Here is a 24176-nt window from a genome sequence, read left to right on the forward strand (position 1 = left end):
GCCAGTCATAAACCCCAATATCAGCATTGATCTGGTACTCACCCTGAAGCAAATGTCAAAGGCAGCCGCCCCCACTCCGCGTTCCAGTCCTTTCCAAGCAAGAGAGGCTTCTCTGGAAGTGTAGACCCAGGCCACAAGAGGGCATAGGTACACTGACTTCCCACACAAGCTTGTCGGTCACCTCACTAAACTGCATCCTCCCTCCTCCCACATCTCCTCCACCCAACCTGAACCCAACACTATTTAGAAAGAGTGAATTCAGTGCCCACTCTGGAGCCAGACTTGTGATGTGGGGGAATTTCAAGGTGGGGACAGATAATACTCTTTCTGTCACCTTGGGAGGACCTCACAGCTATGAACCAGCCCTCTCCCACCAAAACCCTACCCCAACACAGACACTCAACCTCACATCAAGTCCTCATTATTACTATCAACCCACAACACCAGCTCAGCTATATTTCAACACCTCCCATCCAAATCCTCAGTCTTGGCTCCAAGCCCAACCCAGTAGGACTCCATCAACATTCTTTTTTTTTTTTTTTAATTTTTATTTGTTTATGATAGTCTCACAGAGAGAGAGAGAGAGAGAGAGGCAGAGACACAGGCAGAGGGAGAAGCAGGCTCCATGCACCGGGAGCCCGATGTGGGATTCGATCCCGGGTCTCCAGGATCGCGCCCTGGGCCAAAGGCAGGCGCCAAACCGCTGCGCCACCCAGGGATCCCTCCATCAACATTCTTATCCCCGGATACTTCCCATCTAGAACTCTATCCTATCCTCAAAACCAACTCCTCACCCTATCCTCACCTTATGTCTATTCTCCCCAAACTCACTTGCATCCTAATGCTGTCATCAAACCCATCCTGTCCAGAAACTTTTGTTCCTAATGTAGGAGAAAAATGTGAAAGACTTTGAGATGGATACAATAGATGTCTCTGATGGAAAACTAAATGGGTTATTGGATTTTATGGGGTTTCTGCTTCTATTATTGTCTTTGAGCTACTGTACAACTCCATAAATCATAGACAGCTGATAACAATGCAAATCATTCTTGTCCGTAACTGTGCAAATGAGTTTTGTCAGGTGGAAGTACAATTAATTTCCTTCCCCCTACCCATGTAGAATAAACCAGTTTTGAATCTATTTTTTTAAAAAAGATTTTATTTATTTTTTTCATGAGAGACACAGAGAGAGGCAGAGACACAGGCAGAGGGAGAAGCAGGCTCCCTGCGGGGAGGGACTCAATCCTAGGACCCTGGAATCACACCCTGAGCCAAAAGCTGACGCTCAACCACTGAGCCACCCAGGTGTCCCCAGTTTTGTATCTATTTATAAATTCATTTCAGCATTCCTTGTTGACTCTACCTGTGTGGTTCTTTGTAATATCTTACTAACTCCATCATTTATTAATAAATCAAAATAAAATCTTTGACATATATGTATTTCATATATGTAGGAGAGTCATGGTTAGATCCTTTTTAAAAACTTGTCTTAAAAAAAAAAAAGACTTACCTTTTGACACTAGATTTGATGCCTATGTCCAAACTTAAACTTCTCCAACATAGACCACACTAATTTTGATATGAACCCTCATTCTGCCCATCTTAATCCTTTATCCTTATTATGACACCACGGCTCTCTCTCCAAACTTCATCTGATCCCCATCCCTGGCTATCTTCCAAATTCTGACCCCACCTCTGCCCTCCTAATCCTTAATCCTGCCCCCCTCCACCCCCTAGGATTAATTCATGGCCCCACCCAGTCACAGTTCAGGAGGCACCTACTCATTCCCCAAACACCACCTCTTCCTCCTTCCTCTTTCCCATCATCCTGGCCCCCAGAGCTTTCCGATTCCTGCTTCTCCCTCTCCACCTACACCCCCATGGACTCCCTCACCCCAACTGGCCTTGTTCCTAAAAGGCCATTTACCCACAATATTGCTTTCCCAGGCCTCATCCAAGTCCAAGTCCAATTGACTTTCTATCTGCCTATCTGAAGATTACCTTCTTGCACCTGATGGTTGTGAGGATAGGGGAAGGGAAATGGTGGAGTAAATTTAGGCATCCCTGTGTTTTTCAGAAGGGTTGGAGATGGAGTTGGTGCTGGAGATGAAGCTGGGAACTGGAATTTGGATGTGTTGGGTTTGATGTTTGGACAAATTTGAGATAAGGCTGTTAATGGGATTGGGTTTGGGGGATAGGCTGACCACAAGGAGTACGGTTGGAATTAGGGAGATAGGAATAGGGTGGCAAATGGCCATCTGGGAGCAGATGGTTGTTAGAACACGCACAGGGGTTGGAGAGATTAGAAAGTGGGATGAAAAATGGGTTGACCTAAGGAGGAGTTATGAGGATTTCAGGTGGGTTTGAGGAAGGAAATAGCTTTCCTCTTCCCTCTAGGTGGGTCCTGAGGCCCCAAGGTTCACAGTGGGTTCAACTGAGGCCTGGGTGGGGCCAGATCTGGGTCCCAGCTTGTCCTGGAAGCTCCGCCCCACGCGGAAGGGCCATGCCCAGACTAGGGGGTGCCTGGCAGGCGCCTGCTGAGCCATTGGGGGTGGAGAGGGGGAGGCCAGCAACAGGGAAATGCTGAGGGCGCTGGGGGAGGGAATTCAGGGGTTAAAAGCCATGGGTCCGGGCTGAAGTTGGACGCAGCTGGCGGTGAAGCTCAGCACCCCGGCCTCTCACCGAGGTAGGGTCCGCCTGGGGCAGGGGCGGGAGCGTCAGAGGGGAGGAGTGGGGAGAGGAAGGAAAGGTGAGGAGGGAAAGGAAAAGAACAGCTGAGTCAGGGAGATGGAGAGGGAAGCCAGAGGTTCAGTTATAGAGATAGAAATCTGCAAAGCTGCAGAGGGTGAACCATACTGAAAGATAAGCTGTTTGAGGCCAGGTGCCCGGGACGACCCTGAGAGGGTAGCAAGGGGGCGGAGAGGCGGGAGAGAGTTCCTGAGGGCCCGGCTCCCTGGAGGGCGCGGGAGGACGCGGGTGCACGCGGCCCCAGCCCCTCCTCCCTCCTCACTGGGGCTCCCCACCGAGGATGGAAATTAGGGAGAGGTGGTGCAGATTCCAGGGTCAAGGTTCTTAGTGAAGGAGAGGAGATTCGAGACTGGAAAGTGCAGGAGCAGAGGTGATGAGGAGGGGCGGTCAGAGACTGGGGGTGGGGGTGGGGGTAGGGGGTCGAGCCAGCCCTTAACACCATCCCCCCACACCAACTTCCCAGGCCCCGCCCGCCCTGCGCCCCACCCCGGAGTCGCCATGTGGCCCCTGGTCGCTGCGATCGCCTTCCTGATGGCGGCCTTGTCAAGCGGTAAGAATGCGCGTGGGTGGAGGCGGGGTGGTCACCCGAACAATGGTAGGAGGGTCAGGCCAGGAGGAGGGGGCGTGGGAGCTTCGAGCTCCGCCCACCGCCCACACGGGGCCAGGTCCCGCGGGGACAGCCCCGAGAGCTTCCTGCTTGTCCCTGCATGACCTGGTTTCTCCGATGGGGTGATGCGGTGAGCCCACTCTCCCACCGACCCCAGGCCCTTCCCTGATTGCCCACCTCTGCACTGAGAAGCCCCCCACCCCAAACCCGCAGCCCCTGCCCCTGCAGCAGCTCCCTTCCCATTCAAGGCCAGAGAGAGAGAGAGAGAGAGGTTCAAATCTTGACACTACCACTTTGAGCAGATAACTTAGCTTCTCTGTTTTTTTTCATGGGTAAAATCAGAACACAAAAGTCCCTACTACAAAAGGTATGAATATGAAAATAAGCAAGTGCAGGGCAGATAGAAGGGGCTGGCAAATTAGTCGTTATCACTTTATTTGAAGTACTCTCTCTTCATTCTCAGCGCCTTCCAGAACCTTTTAGTTTGTTCTTCCTTCAATCCTTGGGGTGACCCCAAACCTGGTTCCACCGTGAGTCAGTCCCAAAGATTCCTTTTCACGTTTAAGCGCCTTTTTGCAGCCAACTTCTCTGGAAACCCCATCCAGGCATCATCATCCATCCACCTTTATGTCCGTAGGTCCATCCAACCATCCATTTAACTGACAGCTGTTGAGCATGGGGCATTGTGCTGGGTGCTGTACAACAGACACAGTTCCTGCTCTTAATACCCAGAGCCTAGCGGGGAAGGATGCAGACATTATTCAAACAATTACCCAAATAATTAGTTAATAATTAGTCATGACTGTGACAGGAGGTGATGGCTTCAAGGAGCCAAGCCAGTTGCCTAGAGTTGTAGTGGCAACTCCTGATCTGGAATGCATTCCCAAAGGACTAGACCCCTGAGCTGAGACCTGAAGGAGGGAGGAGTCCTCCGGCACCTGGCACCAGGCACCACCCTTGGCCTGAAGGTGGGGTGGTTTCTCTCCTTTGGAGCCACTCCCAGGACTCGGTGCCCATGTCCCAAGCCCCTCCTGGGTACCACGCCCTGGGCTAGGAGCTCCACATGCGTCGTCTTGTGGAGCCCTCAACAGCCTTATGAGGTAGGAGCACTATAATTACTCCAGTTTCACTGCTAAAAACCTGGGACTCTGAGACAGCAGGTCCTGCCCCAATGACACTGGTGGTGCCTGAGTTAGGATCATGATCCATATTGTCTCCCCTGTCCCCCAGCATCCTGGGTTAGTTTCTGGTAACCATCTTCATTATTTTAGATCTAATGGTCTGCTTAGACCCAACTCTTTTTTTTTTTTTTAACTTACAGCATATTAAAAGTAAAGTTTATATCATTGTCCTAAATAGGAAAAAGCATCCTTTGCTATAAATAAAAGGTAAGAGGAAAAAAAAATTCTGAACCAGGTAATAAAAACAATGTGTTTATTGGGTTGAACCATCTGCCATTGCCAGTAGTGAACCCTTTTTGACCTCCCTCAAAACAGTGATTGTAGATGGTTCAACTTAATAAATTTTAGGTTGCTGGCTAAAGGCTTCTGCTTCCTGGCTTTAAAAAGTGAGCTCAGCGAGGATTAGAGAGATGTTAAAAGCCTATTAGCCCCATCATGAGACTTTCTCCTCAACAAAATTAGGACTGGCAGAGAAGTAGCAGTGATTCTGTTTCCAAGGCTGCAATTTGATGCCGCATCTCTGTACCACCTAAGATGACCTTGTGCCCACCAATGACTCCTGTCCCCAATTTTGAGAACCACTCAGCTGCTCCTGTGGTTTATGCAGGTGCAGAAGCTGGCCCAGGGAGAAGAAGAACCTGCTGGCTATAGAGCGGAGGACCTCCTGTTGTAGCTAATAATTTATAACAGTCCCCACTACGGATGGAGGCCTTACCTTACATTATGCCAGGTGCTGTGCCCAATGAGAGATGTTTTCCTACTTTACAGCTGAGAAAGCTAAGGCTAGTGATTGGTATAGGATCACCCAGCCAGAAAGTAGCACATTTAGGTGGACTTTCTCTCTCATTGCTGGCCACTGTGTCTCCGATGCCAGCCATAGTGCCTGGCACATATAACACTTATTGATTGAAAGCCTACTATGTGCCAGACACTGTGCTCAGTCTTGGGAATACAGCTCTGAATAAAGTGGTTAAAGGTACCTGTTGTTGGAGCTTATAATCAAGTTAGGGGGATTTTTTAAAAAGGCCACATAAATGTAAAGAAATATAAAGAGAAATGAGTAGTGATCATGGCTCTGATGAAAATCAACTGGGGGAATGTAATAGGAAGTGGTTGGGGGCCTGGGATGGGTAGTATTAGACCAGGTGGCCAGGAATATGGAATGGCTTATTTTTTCTTTTTTTTTTTTTTTAAGATTTTATTTATTTATTCATGGGAGACACAGAGAAAGAGAGAAGTAGAGACACAGGCAGAGGGAGAAGCAGGCTCCCTGCAGGGAGCCCCATGTGGGACTCGATCCAGGACCCCAGGATCACACCCTGAGCTGAAGGCAGATGCTCGACCACTGAGCCACCCCAGCATCCCACTGTGTACTAATTTCCTTATGTGTTCATTTGGCCTTCTGAATAGTTCTGTTTCCTCTGGGGTTAGTTCACTGTAATTCTGCCTATTGCCCTTAATACTTCTCTTTCCGGCTACTAGTTTTCTTCATGCATCTGGTGATCCTTGCTTGTCCAATCACATTTTCAGACAAACAAGGGGCTGGTGACTTTTTAAAAGTAACTAGTATGATGGGGTGCCTGGTTGGCTCAGTTGGTAAAGCATGTGACTCTTGATCTTGGGGTCATAAGTTCGAGCAATGTGGATTGGATATAGAGATTACTTAACAAAATAAAAATCTGTTAAGAAGTAACAGGTATGAAATTTGGGGCTATTATAAATACAGTCTTCCAGGATCATGCCCTGAGCCGAAAGCAGATGCTTAACCACTGAGCTACTCAGGCGTCCCTGGAATGGCTTCTGAGGAGGTGATGTTTGAGCTGAGCTCTCAGAATCAAGAAGAACATAGGCACATAACCTGTAGATTCTGAGTGCCATCAAGTAGAATATTTCATATACCTGATGTCCTGTGCCTGCCCTGTCCAATATGATAGCCACTGGCCACATGGAGCTCTTGAACATTTCAAATGTAACTGGTGTGGTTGAAGAACTGAATTTTTCTCATTTTAATTAATTTAAATTTAGATATCCACATGTAGCTAGTGGCTACCATATTGAACGGAATAGATCTAGAGAAAGAACTGTCCAGAAAGAGGTGCAGCAAGTACAAAGGGTCTGGTGTGTCTGGAGAATGGTTGCATATATCTAGAACAGAGTGTGTGAAGGGGAAGGGTGGGAGATGGGGGCCAAAGTGGCTCATAAGAGTCAGATGATACAGAGTCCTGCAAACTTTGAATTTGAGAGTAGTTAGGCTCTAGGTTATATTTAAAGCCATAGAGGCCCCCAGTAAATACATATTGAAAGGATGGGTGGATAGATAGATGGACAGATATGTATTTACTGCCTAGGTAGATGTATAGGTCAGTCTCATTCCCATCTCCTGAAATCCATCCTCATGGTGAGGTGAGAAAATGCAGATGAGGAGAAAGTCAGCCTTCTACTTACCTTGTTCTATGAACTCTGTGAACCCCCAGTGGAATTAGCACTTATACGGAAAAGGACATCATCACCTCTTTGCCTTGACTCATCTCCATTACATGGAAGATGGCAACTCCTAGAGGCCAATGAATGAATCATCAGTTCCTAATCACCCAGGGCAAAATTCTGACTCCTTCCCCAAGCCCAGGGCCTCTATCCATGTCCCCCCTCCCCCCGCCCAACCCCAATTCCCTAACATTTTCTCTTCTTCACCAGGCATCTCTCAGGAGTATCCCAAGATTCTCAACGGCACCAATGGGACCAGCGGGTTTCTCCCGGGTGGCTACACCTGTCGCCCCCACTCTCAGCCCTGGCAGGCAGCCCTGCTAGTGCAAGGGCGGCTGTTCTGTGGGGGAGTCCTGGTCCACCCCAAATGGGTCCTCACTGCAGCACACTGTCTGAAGGAGTATGTGGGGGTCAGGGATGAGGGTAGGGTCAGGGATGAGGATAGGGATGAGAATGGACTAGGGTGGTGGGAGAGTGGGGCCTGGATTGAGGATGAGGTCAGATTTAGGATTGGGGTTGGATGGGATTGGAGTTGAGGTGTGGAAGATACTTGGAGAGAAGGAAGCTGGTGGAGATGGGCTCATCCTCTCTAATCACCCCCTTCCTGCACCCACAGCGGGTACAGAGTTTACCTGGGCAAGCATGCCCTGGGGCGAGTGGAGGCCGGAGAGCAGGTGAGGGAGGTAGTCCGCTCTATCCCCCACCCTCAATACCAGATCAGCCCCACCCACCTGAACCACGACCATGACATCATGCTTCTGGAGCTGCAGTCCCCGGTCCAGCCCACGAACCACATCCGTGTCCTGCCCCTCTCCCACAACAACTGTCTCCCTGCTGGCACCTGCTGTCGGGTGTCTGGCTGGGGCACCACCACCAGCCCCCAGGGTATGCGCCCTCACAGATGGTCTGAGGGGTCAGTGGCTGGGAAAACTGGGGCAGAAATGGGAGGGAAGATTGGAGGAGGACTTCTTCATATAAATAACAATAAATGTATAGTTATATAGTGTATTTTACATATCACATATATGTGTTGTATATATCCCTTATATAAATACATAAAAATTTATATATAGTTAAATATGTTACATATATCCTTTAGACAAATGTCTATAAATGTTATATATGTCATAGATCATATAGTTATATATCCTTTATAAATACATAAATTTATAAATATGTATAAAGTTATGTTATATATATCTTTTATATAAATGTACAGTTATACAGTTATATAATATATATGTTAAAGGTCAAATATAATATAAACATATATATCCTTTATATAAGTATATAAATTAATAAAACCCAAATATTATAATATATGCTATATATTATATGTATAATACATTTATATAAATGTATATCACTATACATTTGTATACAAATATGCAGATTATATAGATTGATTTTCTAAATCACAAATTCTATGTTTATGTATTTATTTAAATATGTCTGTATATAAATTATGTAGTATAGAAATTATACATAAATATATTTAAATAAATATGTAACTTATAAATTTGATATAGTGGCAGGCATGTGTTTGTTAAGGGTAAGGAAATGCAAGTATATCTTTTGTGTACAAATTACATGTGCATGAATGTAGAGTTGAGCCTTACAGCAGCAAGGGCCCTTTGCATCTCCTTAGTGGGTGCCTGGGCTTCCTCTCATCTCATTCCTTCTTCCTCCCTGACATGCCATCTCTTCCCCTTCTTTTCCCCATCCCTAGTCCTGTCTCTCACCATCTCTAACCATCCCTCTCCTCATCTCCCTCCTTATTACAGCTCTTGCCTCACAGTCTCCCCGCATTCTGTCCCTCTTTCCCTCCACTTCCGTCTCCCTGTTTCTCCTGGCACCTGTCTCCTACCTCACTTTTCCCAGATACATATCCATTCTCTTCCCTATCCCCCTTTCCATCTGTTTTCTACTGATCCTCCTGTTTAATTCCCATCCCATAGCCTGTCCCAGACAGACATCCTTAGATTCTTCTTTCTCTCCTCCCCAGTGAGTTACCCCCAAACCTTACAATGTGCCAACATCCAGCTACGCTCAGATGAAGAGTGTCGCCAAGTCTACCCGGGGAAGATCACACCCAACATGCTGTGTGCCGGCACAAAAGAGGGTGGCAAGGACTCTTGTGAGGTGAGAACAATGGAGTGGTTGGGTTGCCAAGGGCCAGGATAGGAAGCCAGGATGGGAAGCCAGGATGGAGGTGGGGACAGATGCTGGGGGGAAAGGACTTGCTTCTAGCCTTGGGGGAAGCAGTCTTTTAAAATGATCTGTCCCAGGGTGCCTGGGTGGCTCAGTGGTTGAGCATCTGCCTTCTGCTCAGGTCGTGATCCCCCGGGGTCCTGGGATTAAGTCCTGCATCAGGCTCTCAGTAGGGACCCTGATTCTCCTTCTGCCTAAGTCTCTCTGTGTCTCTCATGAATAAATGGGTAAAATATTCTTTAAAAATAAAAATAAATAAAAATAAAATGAAATGACATGTCCCGTAGTATCGAGGGTCAAGATAAAAAGAGAGTACCCATGGCTAGAGAATATAATTCATCTTAAGCCTCATATTTCACTGATAATGTTGAGATTCAGAAAGGTTGGCATTCTTTCATTTGCAAGTGACAGAAGCCCAACTCAAACCAGCTTAAGCAATACACGCTGGCTTTTGTAACTGGAAAGTCCAGAGGTGTCTTGCTTCAGGCACCAATGGATCCAGGTGCCTAAAGAATGGGTTTAGGGCTGTCTCTTTTCAGCTCTGCTCTTTTCTCTTTTGTTTTTATCTTCATTCTCAATTAAGCTTTTCCCATGCAATAGCAAGATGGCCTCAGCAGCTTTGGTCTTACATCCCACTCTCCAAAGCAACTCGGCTAAAAAGAGTTTCCCAGTTGTTTACATGAACATCTTGAGTGTGAGTCTCACTAAGCTGACTTAAGTCATGGGTCCTGAAGCATTGCACTGGCCAGAGCTGTGGGATTCTCTGATGGACCAAGTCTGTCACAGGACTGGCTGTGTGGGTCAGGGAGGGGTAGGGACAAGCTGCAAGGATTGAGGGTAAAGGAGGGGCCTTTCCCCCAAAGAGAAAATCAGGAAGTAATTACCAAAATAAGGGGAAAGAAATGGGCAAAACTCTCCATAAAACACAAGAGACAAAACCTATGTCCAATAGAGGAGGCTTCTGAGATTGAGTTTTGGTTCAGTGGGAAAGAGTGATTAATGAGTTAATGATCTGTGCCTCAACTGATCAGTGACATATGCCTTGGTCCAGGGAGGCAAAGTGGAAGTACATGTGTTGCATACCCTACCCAGGTATGGATGAGTTTACTCAATAGTGAGATGGCACAAGGAACCATAAAGGCACAGCAGGGCTGAGGGGTGGAGGGGTGCCAGAGAACCAAGAGTGGGGGTTGAAGTAAGGTGTCATCACTCTCCTAAGACTGAGGAGAGGAGAAAAGCATGGAGAGAGAAGTCTCTTACTCTTGGTCTTGGTGTGCATCCATCTGTCTTTCTCTTTGTGGCTCTTGCTGTCACTCTGTTCCTCTGGATTTGTCCTCTTCTGTTACACTCTCACCCTCTCTGTGTACCTGTCTCTCTTTTGTCTCTGCCTCTACATGTGTCTCTCTCCATCTTTCATTCTCTCCAGCATGTCCCTGCCTATACCTTTGTTTGGCTCCACCAAGGACCTCACCTCTCTTTCTTCCCCCACTCAGGGTGACTCCGGGGGCCCCCTGATCTGTAATGGAACGCTCCATGGCATCATCTCCTGGGGAGACTTCCCATGCGGGCAGCCCAACCGGCCTGGCGTCTACACTCGAGTCTCTCAATATGTTCTATGGATCCGAGAAACAATTCGAAACCACAAAACTCAGGAGCAGAAATGGACAAAGGGCTCACAATAAATGCTAGGTTGGCTCACCTGCCTCCTTCCTCCCTCCATGCCCTCACTAGGTTTGCCCATTGCTTCTCTGCCCCTTCCAAAGTTCCACTTGAACCTGTGATCCATGTTCTCAGTATGTCTAATCCCAGCTGTCATTTTGTGTTCCAAAAGCATTAACTCACTTCCAATATCATGATCTCCCAGCTACTATATCCTGAAACACCTTGGTACCTTCAACATCCCAACCCAGACAACGTTCCAGGGCTCCCACCATTTCAACATAGTCCCAGATAGCCATCTGAATGTTCAGTCTGTGGAATACCCTTAAGTACATCCATTGGCCTATCTCCGCAATATTCTATGTCCCATGAATGGAATTCTCTACACAGTATGCAACACCCCTTCAAATATTTATTTATTGCCCACATTCTAGACACTTGCTCAAGAAGGTTCTAGATTCCTGTAATATTTCATCCTGAAAATATTCTCTTATGCCCAGAATCTGCCCCAATAATATTCTGCAGATCTGAATGATTAATCACATCACAGCTAATATTGAATCCTCATAAATGTTCATTCTCACATAGTTTGGGGTTCCCAAATGTCGCATCTCTACCTACATCCCGCATCCATCCTACATCCCAATATTTTTGCCAGTATTCCCCATCTCTGAATCCCTATGCCCACTAAAGATCAATAGCAAACTAGACTAGAGTTTTGAAGTTCAGTACCCAGAGAGGCCTCCATGCCTAGACCCTGTTATCTGCCAAATATTCTGTCCTTTTATCTCCCCCACAAGCATCTTTGTTCAGTGACCTCAAATGCAGTAAATGCTCAAGCCTCCTGAGTACCAGTTTTTAACAAGCCAGAGAACTCACTGCCTCTTTTTTTATCTGTAAATGGGGCTCATCATTTTTCCTCATAGCATTGTTATGATTAATGTCAAGCACTTCCACTATTATTATTTGCTTATTATTATTATTATTCTCTATAAAATAGAGATGTCAACAACAACCCCTCAAATTTACAGTGTTTGCAAAAAGTGTTACATTTGGGAGGCCTGGCTGGTTCCGTTGGTAGAACATGTAACTGTTGATCTCAGGGTTCTGAATTCAAACCCCATACTGGGCATAGAGCTTACTCAAAACAAAACAAAACAAAACAAAACAAAACAGAAAACAAGAAGTGTTGCATACATGTACTTTTTCAGCATTTATTCAATGCTGACCAATTGCAGGCACCCTCCTGGGTGTTGGTAAAAACAACTTTATTTAACAAATATTGGCACTTATAAGCCAAGCACTGTTGCAGGCACAGCTGATAAACAGTGAATTAGTTAAAACTGCCCTTGTAGTTTTATCTTTGTAAGGAGACACGATTAAAAAAAAGGAGTAAGGAAATAGATGGGCAGGTGGAAATGTGAGCCATGGCAAAAAAGCAGAGATGAAGGATAGGGAACATTGAGTTAGGGGAGTGAGTGGAGTTGCTATTTTATTTTACTTTTTATATAAGTTCTATGCCCAATGTGAGGCTTAAACTCATGATCCTGAGATCGGGTCACATGTGACCCAGCAGGTCCCCAGAGTTGCTATTTTAAATAGAATGGTCTGGGGAAGAGACCTGAGGTGGTGCCATTAAAAAAACAACAAACAAACAAACAAACAAAAAACACTGAGAGGATGGAGAGAGAGAGCCAAGTGCACATCTGGGGAGCAACACCCCATGCAGAGAATACAAGTGCAAAGGCCCTGAGGCAGGAGCCAGCCTGGTCTATCCAAAGATTGGGAAGATGGTGAAGAGGTTGGTGTGGAAGTGACTGCATTTCAAGAGCTCAGGCAGGAGGCAATGGTTCTTGGACTAGGTGATGTTCTCAGGGGAATTAAGGTGGCAGATTCTGGATCTGCTTGAAGAGATTATTGGACAGTGTTGGCTGACATCAGATGAAGAATGTGAGAGAAAAGACAGCCAAGGATGACTTCAATGCTTTGGCCTAAGCAACCATATACTAATGGAGATGCCATTTACTAAAATTGAGGCAACTTTGGGAGGAGCAGATTTGCAGAGAAATGCCAGAAGTTTTTGTTTTGAACTGTTTATTAGACAAGTGGCAACAAAGTCCACCCTCGGGGGATTTACAGAAAACTTACAATGAATCTAAATAACTGCAAATTGTGACGACTTCTATGTGATAATAAATGTAAACCATGAAGGATCTAAACAGGATTTTGTATTAGAGAATTAGAGGGAAGGCTATTTTCCACAGGTAGTCAGCAAGGACTTCTTGGAGGAGATGGCATCTGGCTGAAGACCTAGAAGGTGAGAGGGATCCACTTGAGCAAAGAACAGTAGCAATATCTCTGAAGGAGGGAGTCATCATCTTTCAGAGTCCACCATCCCCGGACTACAAGGGAGACTGTAGTTTAGTGTTTTATTTTTATTTTTTTAAGATTTTATTTATCCGTGAGAGACACAGAACAGAAAGAGAGGCAGAGACCTAGGCAGAGGGAGAAGCAGGCTCCCTGCAGGGAGCCTGATGCTGGAATTGATCCCAACCTGAGGCAAAGGCAGATGCTCAACCATTGAGCCACCCAGGTGCCCCTAGTTTAGTGTTTATTTTTTTTTTATTTTTTTTTAGTTTAGTGTTTAAAAGCACAGGAGGTAGGGGTGTCTGGCTGTCTCCGTTGGTGGAGTGTGAGACTCTTGATCTTGGGGTTATTAGTTCAAGCCCCACTTGGGGTGTAGCGATTACTTAAAAATAAATAAATAAAAGCACAGCAGGTGGAGTCTGAAGGATCTGGTTTTGGATGGAAGAATATCTTTTGGGATTCTCTGTTTCCTCTTCTGGTACTAACAGGATCTACTGCTCAAGATTGTTAGAAGGAAGACAGGCATTTAAAGTCTGCACACAGGGGCACCTGGGTGACTCAGTGATTGAGCATCTGCCTTGGGCTCAGGTCATGATCCCGGGGTCCTGGGATCGAGTTCCGCATCAGGCTTCCCACAGGGAGCCTGCTTCTCCCTCTGCCTAAGTCTCTGCCTCTGCCTCTCTGAATGAATAAATAAAATCTTAAAAAAAATAAAGTCTGCACACAGCAACTTCTCAATCAGTGAGAAAGCAGCATGATGTGGTAGAACAGAGTTTCTGAAGCCAGATGGCCTGGGTGTGAATTCCAGCTCTGCCATTGATTTAACCCTGTGACTTCACCTTCTCTGTGCCTCAGTTTTCTTGCCACTCAAATGGGTATAACACTGATACTTAACACCAAATTGCTTAAAGACCTAAAAGCTAAGGGTCACACCATAAAGCTAATGGAAGATAATGGCAGAGAAAATTTTTGTGACTTCAGGGTGAAGATAGAGTTTAAAACTTCCAATAGACCTACTAATCATAAGGCAAAGTTGTTTAATTTGATTATATCAAAATTAAGGATTTTTTTGTAATTGTTCAACGAAAACATAACAAGAAAAATAAATAAATCAATGGGTGGAGATATTTTGCAAAGTGTAATACTGACCTGGGGTTGGTATCTAGTATGTGCTGGGAATTCCTGCACATAAACAAGAAGAATATTCAAGGATATTCAATGAATTTGCAGAGGAGGAAACAAACAGGGAAGTCAGATGAAAAGCGTATAGACTCATTAGTCATCTAAGAAACACAAATACAAATAACAATCCCTTTAAGTTTATTAGATGGATTAGAAATCTTTAAAGTGAAATAGCCTATGTATTGGCAGGGAAGCAGAGATAATACTCTAGTGCACAGCTGGTGTGAATGGACACTGGTACAATTGTTTTGGAAAGTAATTTGGCACTCCTTGGCTGAATTAGGTATCTGCACACCTAGGACCCAGTAGTTCCACCTCTGATGTCTCTCCTAGGGCAATGATCATGCAGGTCACAAAGAAGCGAGTATGAAGTATCTGTGACTCATCTACTTGTGCTGGGAATTAGAGAAAAACTGAGCACCCACTAATAAGGGTGGGAGTGGGTGTTAGGACAAGGTGGGGAGCACCTTGGAGTACTACGCAGCACTCACAAACAACAGACTGGTTGCATGCGTGAATGGAATCATAAAGGTATAGTGCTACCAACCTCAATGGTTATAAAAAGTTATAAAAAGACTGATGATATTAAGTGTTGACAAAGATGTGGGACATTGGAATGCTTAGGCTGCTGGTGGCAATGCAGGGTGGTACAGCCACTTTAGAAAATATTGGGCAATTCCTTTTTATTTTTTAAAGATTTTTATTTTATTTATTTGAGAGAGAGAACATGAGCCCATGGGAGGAACAGGAGAGGGAGAGGCAGACTCCCTGCTGAGCAGGGAGCCCAATGTGGGGCTCTATCCCAGGACCCTGAGATCATGACCTGAGCCCAAGGCAGACACTTAATCGACTAGGCCACCCAGGTGCCCAACATTGGGCAATTTCTTATAGAGTTAAACATACACATCAAATGATTCTGCAATGCCATTCCTAGGTGTCTGGCTAAGAGAAATGAAAACATATGCCCACACAGTGGTGTGTACATGAATGTTTACAGCAACATTATTTGGAATAACCCAGGAACTGGAAGCAACCCAGATATCCAACAACTGGTGAATGGATGAATTGTTGTGTATCCAATACTGTGGGATACTGCACAGTGATAAAAGGAATGAACCATTGACAGAAAAATGTAAAAACATGGGTGATTCTGAAATGCATTATGTTAGTGAGAGAAGCCAAACATTTATCTGATGTTCAATGTAGATCAGTGGTAGCCTGGGCCAGATGAGGGAGGGAGAGCTTTTGCAAAAGGAGTACAGGGCAGCTTGCGGGAGGTGGGGTGGGGGAGGTGGCGCATTTGGGGAAGGTGGGAGGAACTGTTTCGTTTTTTTTTAAGATTTTTTTTATTTATTCATTTGAGACAGATACAGAGAGAGAGAGAGAGAGAGAGAGTATGAGCAGGGGGAGAGGCAGAGGGAGAAGCAGGCTCCCCATTGAGCCAGGAGCCCCACGTGAGGCTTGATCTCAGGACCAGGAGATCATGACCTGATCTGAAGGCAGATGCTTAACGATTTGAGCCATCCAGACACCCCCTGTTTTATGTTTTGATTAGAGTGGAGGCTACCTGATAGTATCCAGTTTCCAAACATCAAACTGGATACTTAAAATGAATGGATTTTGATTTATGTAAATAATATCTTTATTATTATTATTATTATTATTATTATTATTATTATTAAACCTGGGTGGCTCAGTGCATCTGCCTTCAGCTCAGGTCATGATCCCAGGGTCCTGGGATAGCGTCATCGTCCCTCCACCCCCACCTTGCTCAGCTGGGAGCTCACTTCTCCCTCTCCTGCTCCCTCTGCTTGTGCTCTCTCTCTTTCTGTGTCAAATAAATAAAATCTTAAAAAATAATAGTACATTCTTTAAAAATGAAAAACATGCAAAGTTCTGAGCTTAAAACAAGAAAAGCTATGTAGCACAATACTGCTGACATAGATTCAAACTACACAAAATGCTACTAAACCATGCACCTTAGATGGTGAATTTTATTTATGTGAATTTAACTTTGTCTTTTTAATTTTTAAGAATTTTAAAATTTTATTTATGTGGCTCTCATCATAGTTTTGGGTTTTTTTTCTCATCATAGTTTTTAAAAAGCCATGCAATAGGGACTCCTGGGTGCCTCAGTGGTTGAGCATCTGCCTTAGGCCCAGGACATGATCCCAGGGTCCAGGGATGGAGTTCCGCATCAGTCTCCCTGCGGGTGCCTTCTTCTCCCTCTGCCTATATCTGCCTCTCTTTCTGTGTCTCTCGTGAATAAATAAATAAAATCTTAAAAAAAAAAAAAAAAGCCAGGCAATAAAAAAATACAATAGCAGAAGGTACACATTAATGAAGGTAACAAAGGATACCTAGTAACAAAGATAATAGTAAAGATATACAATAAAAAGAATAGCAATGGGGGGATCCCTGGGTAGCTCAGCGGTTTAGCGCTTGCCTTTGGCCCAGGGCGCGATCCTGGAGTCCCGGGATCGAGTCCCACATCAGGCTCCCTGCATGGAGCCTGCTTCACCCTCTGCCTGTGTCTCTGCCTCTCTCTCTCTCTCTCTCTGTCTATAATGAATAAATAAAAAATAAAAAATAAAAAAAATAAATTAAAAAAAAAAGAATAGCAATGGATACATAGTAACAAAGAAAAGAGCAAAGATACACAATGGTGAGGAGGAGAGCAGAAGGGGAGGGAGAGACAAAGGGAATAAGGAAAACAAAAGAGAGACGTGTATACTCATAATAATGTACTACCAGTGAATTCAACTTTCCCCACCTGAGGCTTTAGAACCATCTAAATATATTAATACTTTTTTTTTTTTTAATAGCACCTACTTGAGAGGGCTTTGGAGAGGGCTAATTGCATTAATAGGTGAAAAGCACTCAGAACACCTGGCACCTTACTGAGCATTGCTCTCATTAGTATTATCATTGCTTTTATTGACAAAATTGTTATGACGATTTGTCTCTAAGGCCCCAGAGCCAGAGCAGCCAGCCTTGGGCGACAGCTGGGGATTTGGGAGAATGGGAGGTGGCTGCCCAAACCCTTCCTGTGGAACAAAAAATAATGACATACTTGAGTTGGAGATTCTGGTGCCAACAACACCTTAATTCAGGCAGGCCAGCCAGGTGGCCAGGCTTCCCAGGCATCCCTCCACCCTCCCTCCCTCTCCAGGGATTTTGCAGCCACTTGCCCTCTTCTTCCTGTTTTTGCTCAGGGCGATTTTAATAACAATGGGATCTCGTGCTGCAGGGATTTGGAAAGCTGGTGGTTGTGAGGGAGGGGCTTGGAAAAGACTGGCTTAGATACCTAAAGTATTCAGAAGGGATGTCAAAGGGATGTCCATGCTTCCCGGCATTGGCCTGGCACTCAAGCCTTTCTTTTTACCCTCCCAAGGCCCCGGGTGGTGAGATGCCAGGTCGTAGACTTAGGCTAGTCTCCCCTTTAGTCTGAAGGGTCCATGCCAAGCTCAGCCACTTCCCCTACTGGGAGACCTTTTATGAGGGACTAGGCTGGACTTCCTAGCCTAATAGAGGTATTGGTCCCCGCACCCAGTCCCACTGTGTGGGGGTGGGGTTCCCCAACACCATCAGGCAATTCTCCCACAATTCAGGTTAACTACACTGTCTACCTGGAAGTAGTGTCAGATTGAGCAGGTTAAGGGCTCCATCCTGCAAGGCTGCCCCCCTCTTCTGATGACAATGTCAAGTTCAAGTGTTGACCTCTGCTTCTGGCCAAGTGCTATATAGATTTGAAGGTTCCAAAAAAAAAAAAAAAAAAGATTTGAGGGTTCCACAACTGTCTCCTTGGGTTTGATTAATTTGTCAGAGCGGCTCACAGAACTCAAAGAAACATTTTACTTATATGATTACTGGTTTACTGTAAAAGGAACAGCCAGGTGGAAGAGATGCGTAGGGCAAGATATGTGGGAAGGGGTACAGAGCTTCCTTGCCCTGCCCTGTCTGGGTGCACCATTCTCTCCACACTCACTCACCAACCTGAAAACTCTGAACCCCCATCCTTTTGGGTGTTATGGCTCAACTGATTAACTCATTGTCCATTGACAATGAGTCAATGTGATTGATTCCATGTCTAGTGACTTTCCCCTCCCATTCTTAGATGATTTCCAAGAAAATCACTCATTCACATGACAAAACACACCTTGATTGCTTTCTTAGGAAATTCCAGGAGTTTTAGGAGCTCTGTTCCAAGAATGGAATTAAGACCAAAAATATACTTTTTAAAAAAAAGATTTTATTTATTTATTCATGAGACACACACACACACACAGAGAGAGAGAGAGAGAGAGAGAGAGGCAGAGACACAGGCAGAGGGAGAAGCAGGCTCCATGCCAGGAGCCCAACGTGGGACTCGATCCTGGGTCTCCAGGATCAGGCCCTGGGCTGAAGGTGGCACTAAACCGCTGAGCCACCAGGGCTGCCAAAACATACTTCTTCTTTTTTTTTTTTTTTTTTTTTTAATTTATTTATGGTAGTCACAGAGAGAGAGAGAGAGAGAGAGAGAGAGAGGCAGAGACATAGGCAGAGGAAGAAGCAGGCTCCATGCACCGGGAGCCCGACGTGGGATTCGATCCCGGGTCTCCAGGATCGCGCCCTGGGCCAAAGGCAGGCGCTAAACCGCTGCGCCACCCAGGGATCCCCCAAAACATACTTCTTATCATAAGTCACAGTATCACAGTGGCAATGGGCATATAAACCCAAGCTTCCATCCCAATGGGTTCAATGATAAGAGAAGCAGAGGTTGTGGGAGGGTAGGGGTGGGGGTGGCCCAGATTAGGAGGAGAGATAAGGAAGGATAATGTTGTGGCCACCCCAGAGAAACAGGGTAGGCTCCTGTATCTGAAAGTTGGCCCACGTGTCAAGACTGACATGCCACACACACACAAAAGGGTCCCTCCTGCCTCTGTGGGGTGACCACAATTGTTACTGTGAACAGGAGTCTAGATAACCATCACCACGTGGTCTTTCTCATCATGCTGTTCTGTTTACTGGCCCTGCTGCCTGCAGGCAAACATGCATTTTGAGCTGTGCTGCTTGGCACTGCATTTGCTGAGATCTGTATCTGCTGTACAGATCTGTTGTATATATTTTTTTAAAGATTTTATTTATTTATTCATGAGAGAGAGACAGAGAGAGAGACAGAGAGAAGCAGAAGCAGGCTCCATGCAGGGAGCCTGATGTGGGACTCGATCCCGGGACTCTAGGATCACGCCCTGGGCCGAAGGCAGGCACTGAACCGCTGAGCCACCCAGGGATCCCTTGATCTGTTGTATCTGTTGTAGACTTAATTGACCCAAGTCAGAACCTTCCATAGTTGGCATCGAGGAACAGAGGTGTGGGGTTGGGGGCTTCCATCAAGTGGCCTCAGGTAGCATGTCTGTGCCCAGACCTATCTGTGTGCCTCTCCCCAGCCCAGGGGTGGGGTTGAAAGTTCCAACCCTCTAATCACGCTCCTGCTGTTAGTTCTCCTGGCTACCAGACTCCATTTTCCTTTAAGAGTTGCCTCAGTAGCACCAATCCTGGTAGTATTAAAAGCAAATTTCTGCTCAAGTCATGATCTCAGAGTCTCAAGGTCATGCGCTGGGCAGGCTCTTGTCCCTCTCCCTTCCCTGGCTTGTGTTTCTGCACCCCTACGTGCACACACACACACACTCTGTCTCTCTCTCTCTCTCTCAAACAAACAAACAAACAAACAAATAAAACAAACCTTAGGGCACCTGGGCTCAGTGGGTTAAGCATCTGCCTTCCGCTCAGGTCATGATCTCAGGGTCCTGGGATGGAGCCCTGCATCCGGCTCCCTGCTCAGTGGGGAGTCTGCTTCTCCCTCTCCCCTCTTCTCACACTTTCTCTTGCTATCTCTCTCTCTCAAATAAATAATTAAAATCTAAAAAAAGGATAAAACCTTTATTATTTTTTTAAATAATTTTTAAAAGATTTTATTTAAAAATAAATAAATAATTATTTTATTTATTTATTATTAATTAATTTATTTATTTATTATTTATTTATTTATTAGAGAGAGAGAGACAGGCAGAGAGAAAAGCAGACTCCATTCAGGGAGCCCGATGTGGGAGTCGATCCTGGGTCTCCAGGATCACCCCCTGGGCCAAAGGCGGTGTGCTAAACCGCTAAGCCACCGGGGCTGCCCTATTATTTGTTTTAAAGCAGCTTATTATGAATAACACAAGGTGCTCCTCACCTCCACCACTCAGGAAATTCCAAGGGATGTTAAAGCTCTGTGCTGGGAACCATGGATGGAAGCCATATATAATCCAGGGAGCCATGGGAGGGCTGTGGCAGAAAAGAAGGAACAGGTTGGATGTAGAAAGACCCCTATGGGGTCTGTCTGGAGAGGAGGGCTTGGTGAGCCTGGAGACAGGGAATCCAGGTAGGAGGCTAGAGTGATGGTCCAGAGAGGAGGGGTTGGGGCCTGAGCTGGGGTTGGAGAGAGTGGGATGAGGGAGGGCTGAGGAAGGGGAAGGAGGAGAGCATGAGTTCAGCTTAGTGAATGGGCTGGTGGTGAGCCCCCCTGAGATGGAAAGCTGGGGCAGGAGGAAGGGGGAGATGCCGAGCTCCTAGGGGTCACAATGATGGGGGCCCAGGGGCATGCAAGACACCAATGGCTGCAGAGCAGCATTTCTGGGCAAAGGAGCAGCTGGGGTTGGCAGCAGTCTTGGGACAGGATGACTCAGGAGGAAGGAAGGGACACTGGGTCCTAGGGAGAATCAGTGTCCCAAGGGTCCAGACCAGAGGACCAGTTGAGTTGTGGAGCCATAAGATGGAGCAAGTAGGGTCTGAGAGCAGATTGGTGGGACAGTCAGGGAGCTGGGTTTGGATCATCCAGGAGGCTGTACAACACAGAGACCTGAAGTCAGGGAGAAACTCTTAAGAGCCATCCTGCCCCAGATGACAAGTGAAACTGTCCTGTGTATGCAGTCAGTGCAGAGGACAAGGCTTAGGACTGGCCCTGGGAACGCCCTTGTTTGTAAAGGCACCAGGGGAGGAAAAAAAAGTCCTATTTATAAGTAAGAGAGACAGAAAGTGGGAGAGAAACCAGAAATGCATGAAGGAGGGAGCAGCAGTCCACGTAGAAGGCTGCCTGAAGGCTGAGGAAGGGGAGGACCAGGAGACCACGGGGTTGCTCAACATGGAAGTCTCTGGAGACCCCAAAGACCACAGCTGTGGGGGCCAAGCGGTGAGTAGATCTTCATGGATAAGTCTAGTTGGGAAGCATGGAGAAGAAAAAGGGCAGGCTCGGGGTGGGGGGCGTTGCTGGTTCTGGTGTAGCTCTGTGGTTGCAGTGTCATCTGACAGAGGGTCAGGCACACAGGACATCTCAAAAATGTTTGTTGAGTGAATGCATGAGTGAATGAATGGGACAGAGAAATAGGAGAGAGAGTAAGAGAGAGAGAGAGAGGGGTGTAGAGAGAGATAGACAAAAGACAAAGAACAGCCCCAAGTTATAGCAGATAGTTCTTTACAGCTGAGAAAAAAAAGATTTAAAGATTTCAGCTTTGAAAATTTCTTCTTCAGAAAGAAACTGGGAAGGGCAATTTTGAGAGTGTCTCCATGTACCCATCTTTTGTGCCTCGTTTGAGGAAGTGGTGTGCAGACAAGGAGCTGCCTCCCAACCCCACTGTTCGGTTGAACAATCTAAGGTTGATCCAAAGCCTGATGGTCCCCAGTGAGTCCTGGCATGAGCTGAGGTTTTGGCTTAGGATTCCAAAAGCTAGCCTTCTTCTTTGTCTTTTTTATTTTATTTTATTTTATTTATGATAGTCACACAGTGAGAGAGAAAGAGAGGCAGAGACATAGGCAGAGGGAGAAGCAGGCTCCATGCATCTGGAGCCCAACATGGGATTTGATCCCGGGTCTCCAGGATCACGCCCTGGGCCAAAGGCAGGCACTAAACCACTGCGCCACCCAGGGATCCCTAGCCTTCTTCTTTGAAACCTGTAGGGACATTCATGTCTTCCTCCGTTCACCCCTGCACTCATTCAGTTAGCCATTCATTTGTTCATTCATATCTCTGGACGATGATTAATGATATAGGCTCTGGAGCCAGCCTGCTTGGCTGGTTGGGTTCACCAACCAGCAGGGTTCGCCACCCTGCTTGGGTTCAAACTCTGATTCTGCCACTTGCCAGCTGCCTGGCTGTGGGCGAGTGACTTTAATCTAGTCCTGCTTCAGTTTCCACATCTGTGATGGTCTCCATGCTGGGGGCCCTTGTCCCGGGTGTTGGGGTTCTCTCTAGGGAACAGACTGCATATTGAGCTTGCAATGATGCCCATGAGTAGAGCACAGGAGCTTGAGACTTGAGAGCTCAGGGAGCTCTCGGCAGGGGTGAGGGGTGGGGGGGCAGGCAGGGAGGGTGGCAAAAGTGCTCAGAGCTTTCCCTGAGGGCCGGAGGCTGTGAGCCAGTCCATGCCCTTTTTAAGCCTCCAGCTACAAAAGAAGGGATTTGCTTTTTCCAGGAGCCACAAGCTGCCAGTCTGTATGTCAAAAGAGAACCACTAGGTTGCCACTCCCCACTCCCTGCAGCCCCAGCACCACCAATCTGCTTTTGTCCCTATGGAGATGCCTGTTTTGGATGTTTGCACCAAACATGGGACCATACAACATGTGGCCTTTGTGACTGTCTTCTTTCACCTAGCGTATTGTTTGCAAAATTCATCTATACTGTAGGTGTCTGTGCTACACTCCTTTTTCTGGCTGAATAAGTGCTCTGTAGTGTGGATAGACCATATTTTATTTACCATTCCTCATGTGATGGACCTCAGTCAAATGGGTATAGAGTCTCTTCTGGGAGGTGAAGAAAATGTCCTGGAATTAGATTGTGGTGATGGTTGCAGAGTATTTTGAGTGTGGTGGAATTCACTGAATTGTGGACTTGAAAATGGTTCAAGTGCTAAATTTTATGTTATATGAGTTTTACTTTTAAAAAGTAGAGGCAGAGGCGCACCTGGGTAGCTCAGTAGATTAAGCGTCTACCTTCGGCTCAGGTTGTGATTCCATAGTCCTGGAATCAAGGCCCTCATGGGGCTCCCTGCTCAGTGGGGAGTCTGCTTCTCCCTCCCCCCATACTCATGCTCTCTTTCACTCACTATCTCTCTCTCTCAAATAAATGAAATCATTAAAAAATAAAGCATTTTTAAAAAGTAGAGTCAGAAAGAAGTCGAGAGAGAGAGGTGGGGCCCATAGTTGTTTGTTGTTGTTGTTTACCAATATTTGATTTTATTTTAAAGTTTTCTTATGTTTTTAAGTAATCTCTACACCCAGTGTAGGGTTTGAACTTACAACCCCTGAGATCAAGAGTCACACATGCTCTATTGACTGAGCCAGTCAGGTGCCCTGCCAATATTTTAAAATCAGGAAATGTCCTACCATAAATCTGAATTTCCAGCTTCTCCTGAAAAGCCATGGGAACCGGCAGTGCTGGTGTGTGTTCCAGATGGCAGCTCTGGAATGGAGCTGAGGGTGAATTTTATGACATGCAAATTGCACCTCAATAAAGCAGAGCCCCCAGCTATCCAGAAATAGAGAGGTGTTGAGTTAGCTCGTATCTCAAAATGAATCAAAAGCTGAAGAAAGCACAGACTGTCTTGTCCCTGGTTCTCTCTCAGTCGCCTGTCCCTTTCTCAGTGGAGGCCTTCATGTAAGGAAAAGAACCCCACAAAGTTTCATGGAATTAGATAAATCGACCATGTGCAGATAGGAAG

General features: G+C 46.1%; 1 protein-coding gene and 1 long non-coding RNA gene across 5 annotated transcripts; one reads left to right on the forward strand and one right to left on the reverse strand.

Moving 5' to 3' along the window:
- The first annotated feature begins 3212 nt into the window (after positions 1-3212).
- On the forward strand, positions 3213-13350 carry LOC144281048 (kallikrein-13-like). 3 transcript variants are annotated; one of them, XM_077843750.1, is made up of 5 exons: positions 3236-3298; positions 7231-7420; positions 7637-7905; positions 9026-9162; positions 10725-13350. In XM_077843750.1, exons 1-5 carry the CDS (start codon positions 3247-3249, stop codon positions 10911-10913), a joined length of 837 nt encoding a protein of 278 aa, XP_077699876.1. In that variant the 5' UTR covers positions 3236-3246; the 3' UTR covers positions 10914-13350. The 3 variants fall into 3 exon arrangements, with proteins under 3 accessions (XP_077699885.1, XP_077699876.1, XP_077699880.1); XM_077843754.1 differs by lacking the exon at positions 3236-3298 and adding an exon at positions 3367-3485 and having other exon boundaries at positions 7737-7905; XM_077843759.1 differs by lacking the exons at positions 7231-7420; positions 7637-7905 and having other exon boundaries at positions 3213-3298.
- On the reverse strand, positions 3783-9147 carry LOC144281062 (uncharacterized). Of its 2 annotated transcripts, none has more exons than XR_013349522.1 (4): positions 9047-9147; positions 7752-7950; positions 6982-7090; positions 3783-4050 (listed from the first exon to the last, which is right to left on the reverse strand). It is a non-coding gene; the product is annotated as an uncharacterized LOC144281062 (long non-coding RNA). The 2 variants fall into 2 exon arrangements; XR_013349519.1 differs by having other exon boundaries at positions 3783-4090.
- Positions 13351-24176: the final 10826 nt, after the last annotated feature.

The sequence above is a fragment of the Canis aureus genome, chromosome 1 (assembly GCF_053574225.1).
Source record: "Canis aureus isolate CA01 chromosome 1, VMU_Caureus_v.1.0, whole genome shotgun sequence".
In the NCBI taxonomy this organism is placed as follows: Eukaryota; Metazoa; Chordata; class Mammalia; order Carnivora; family Canidae; genus Canis; species Canis aureus.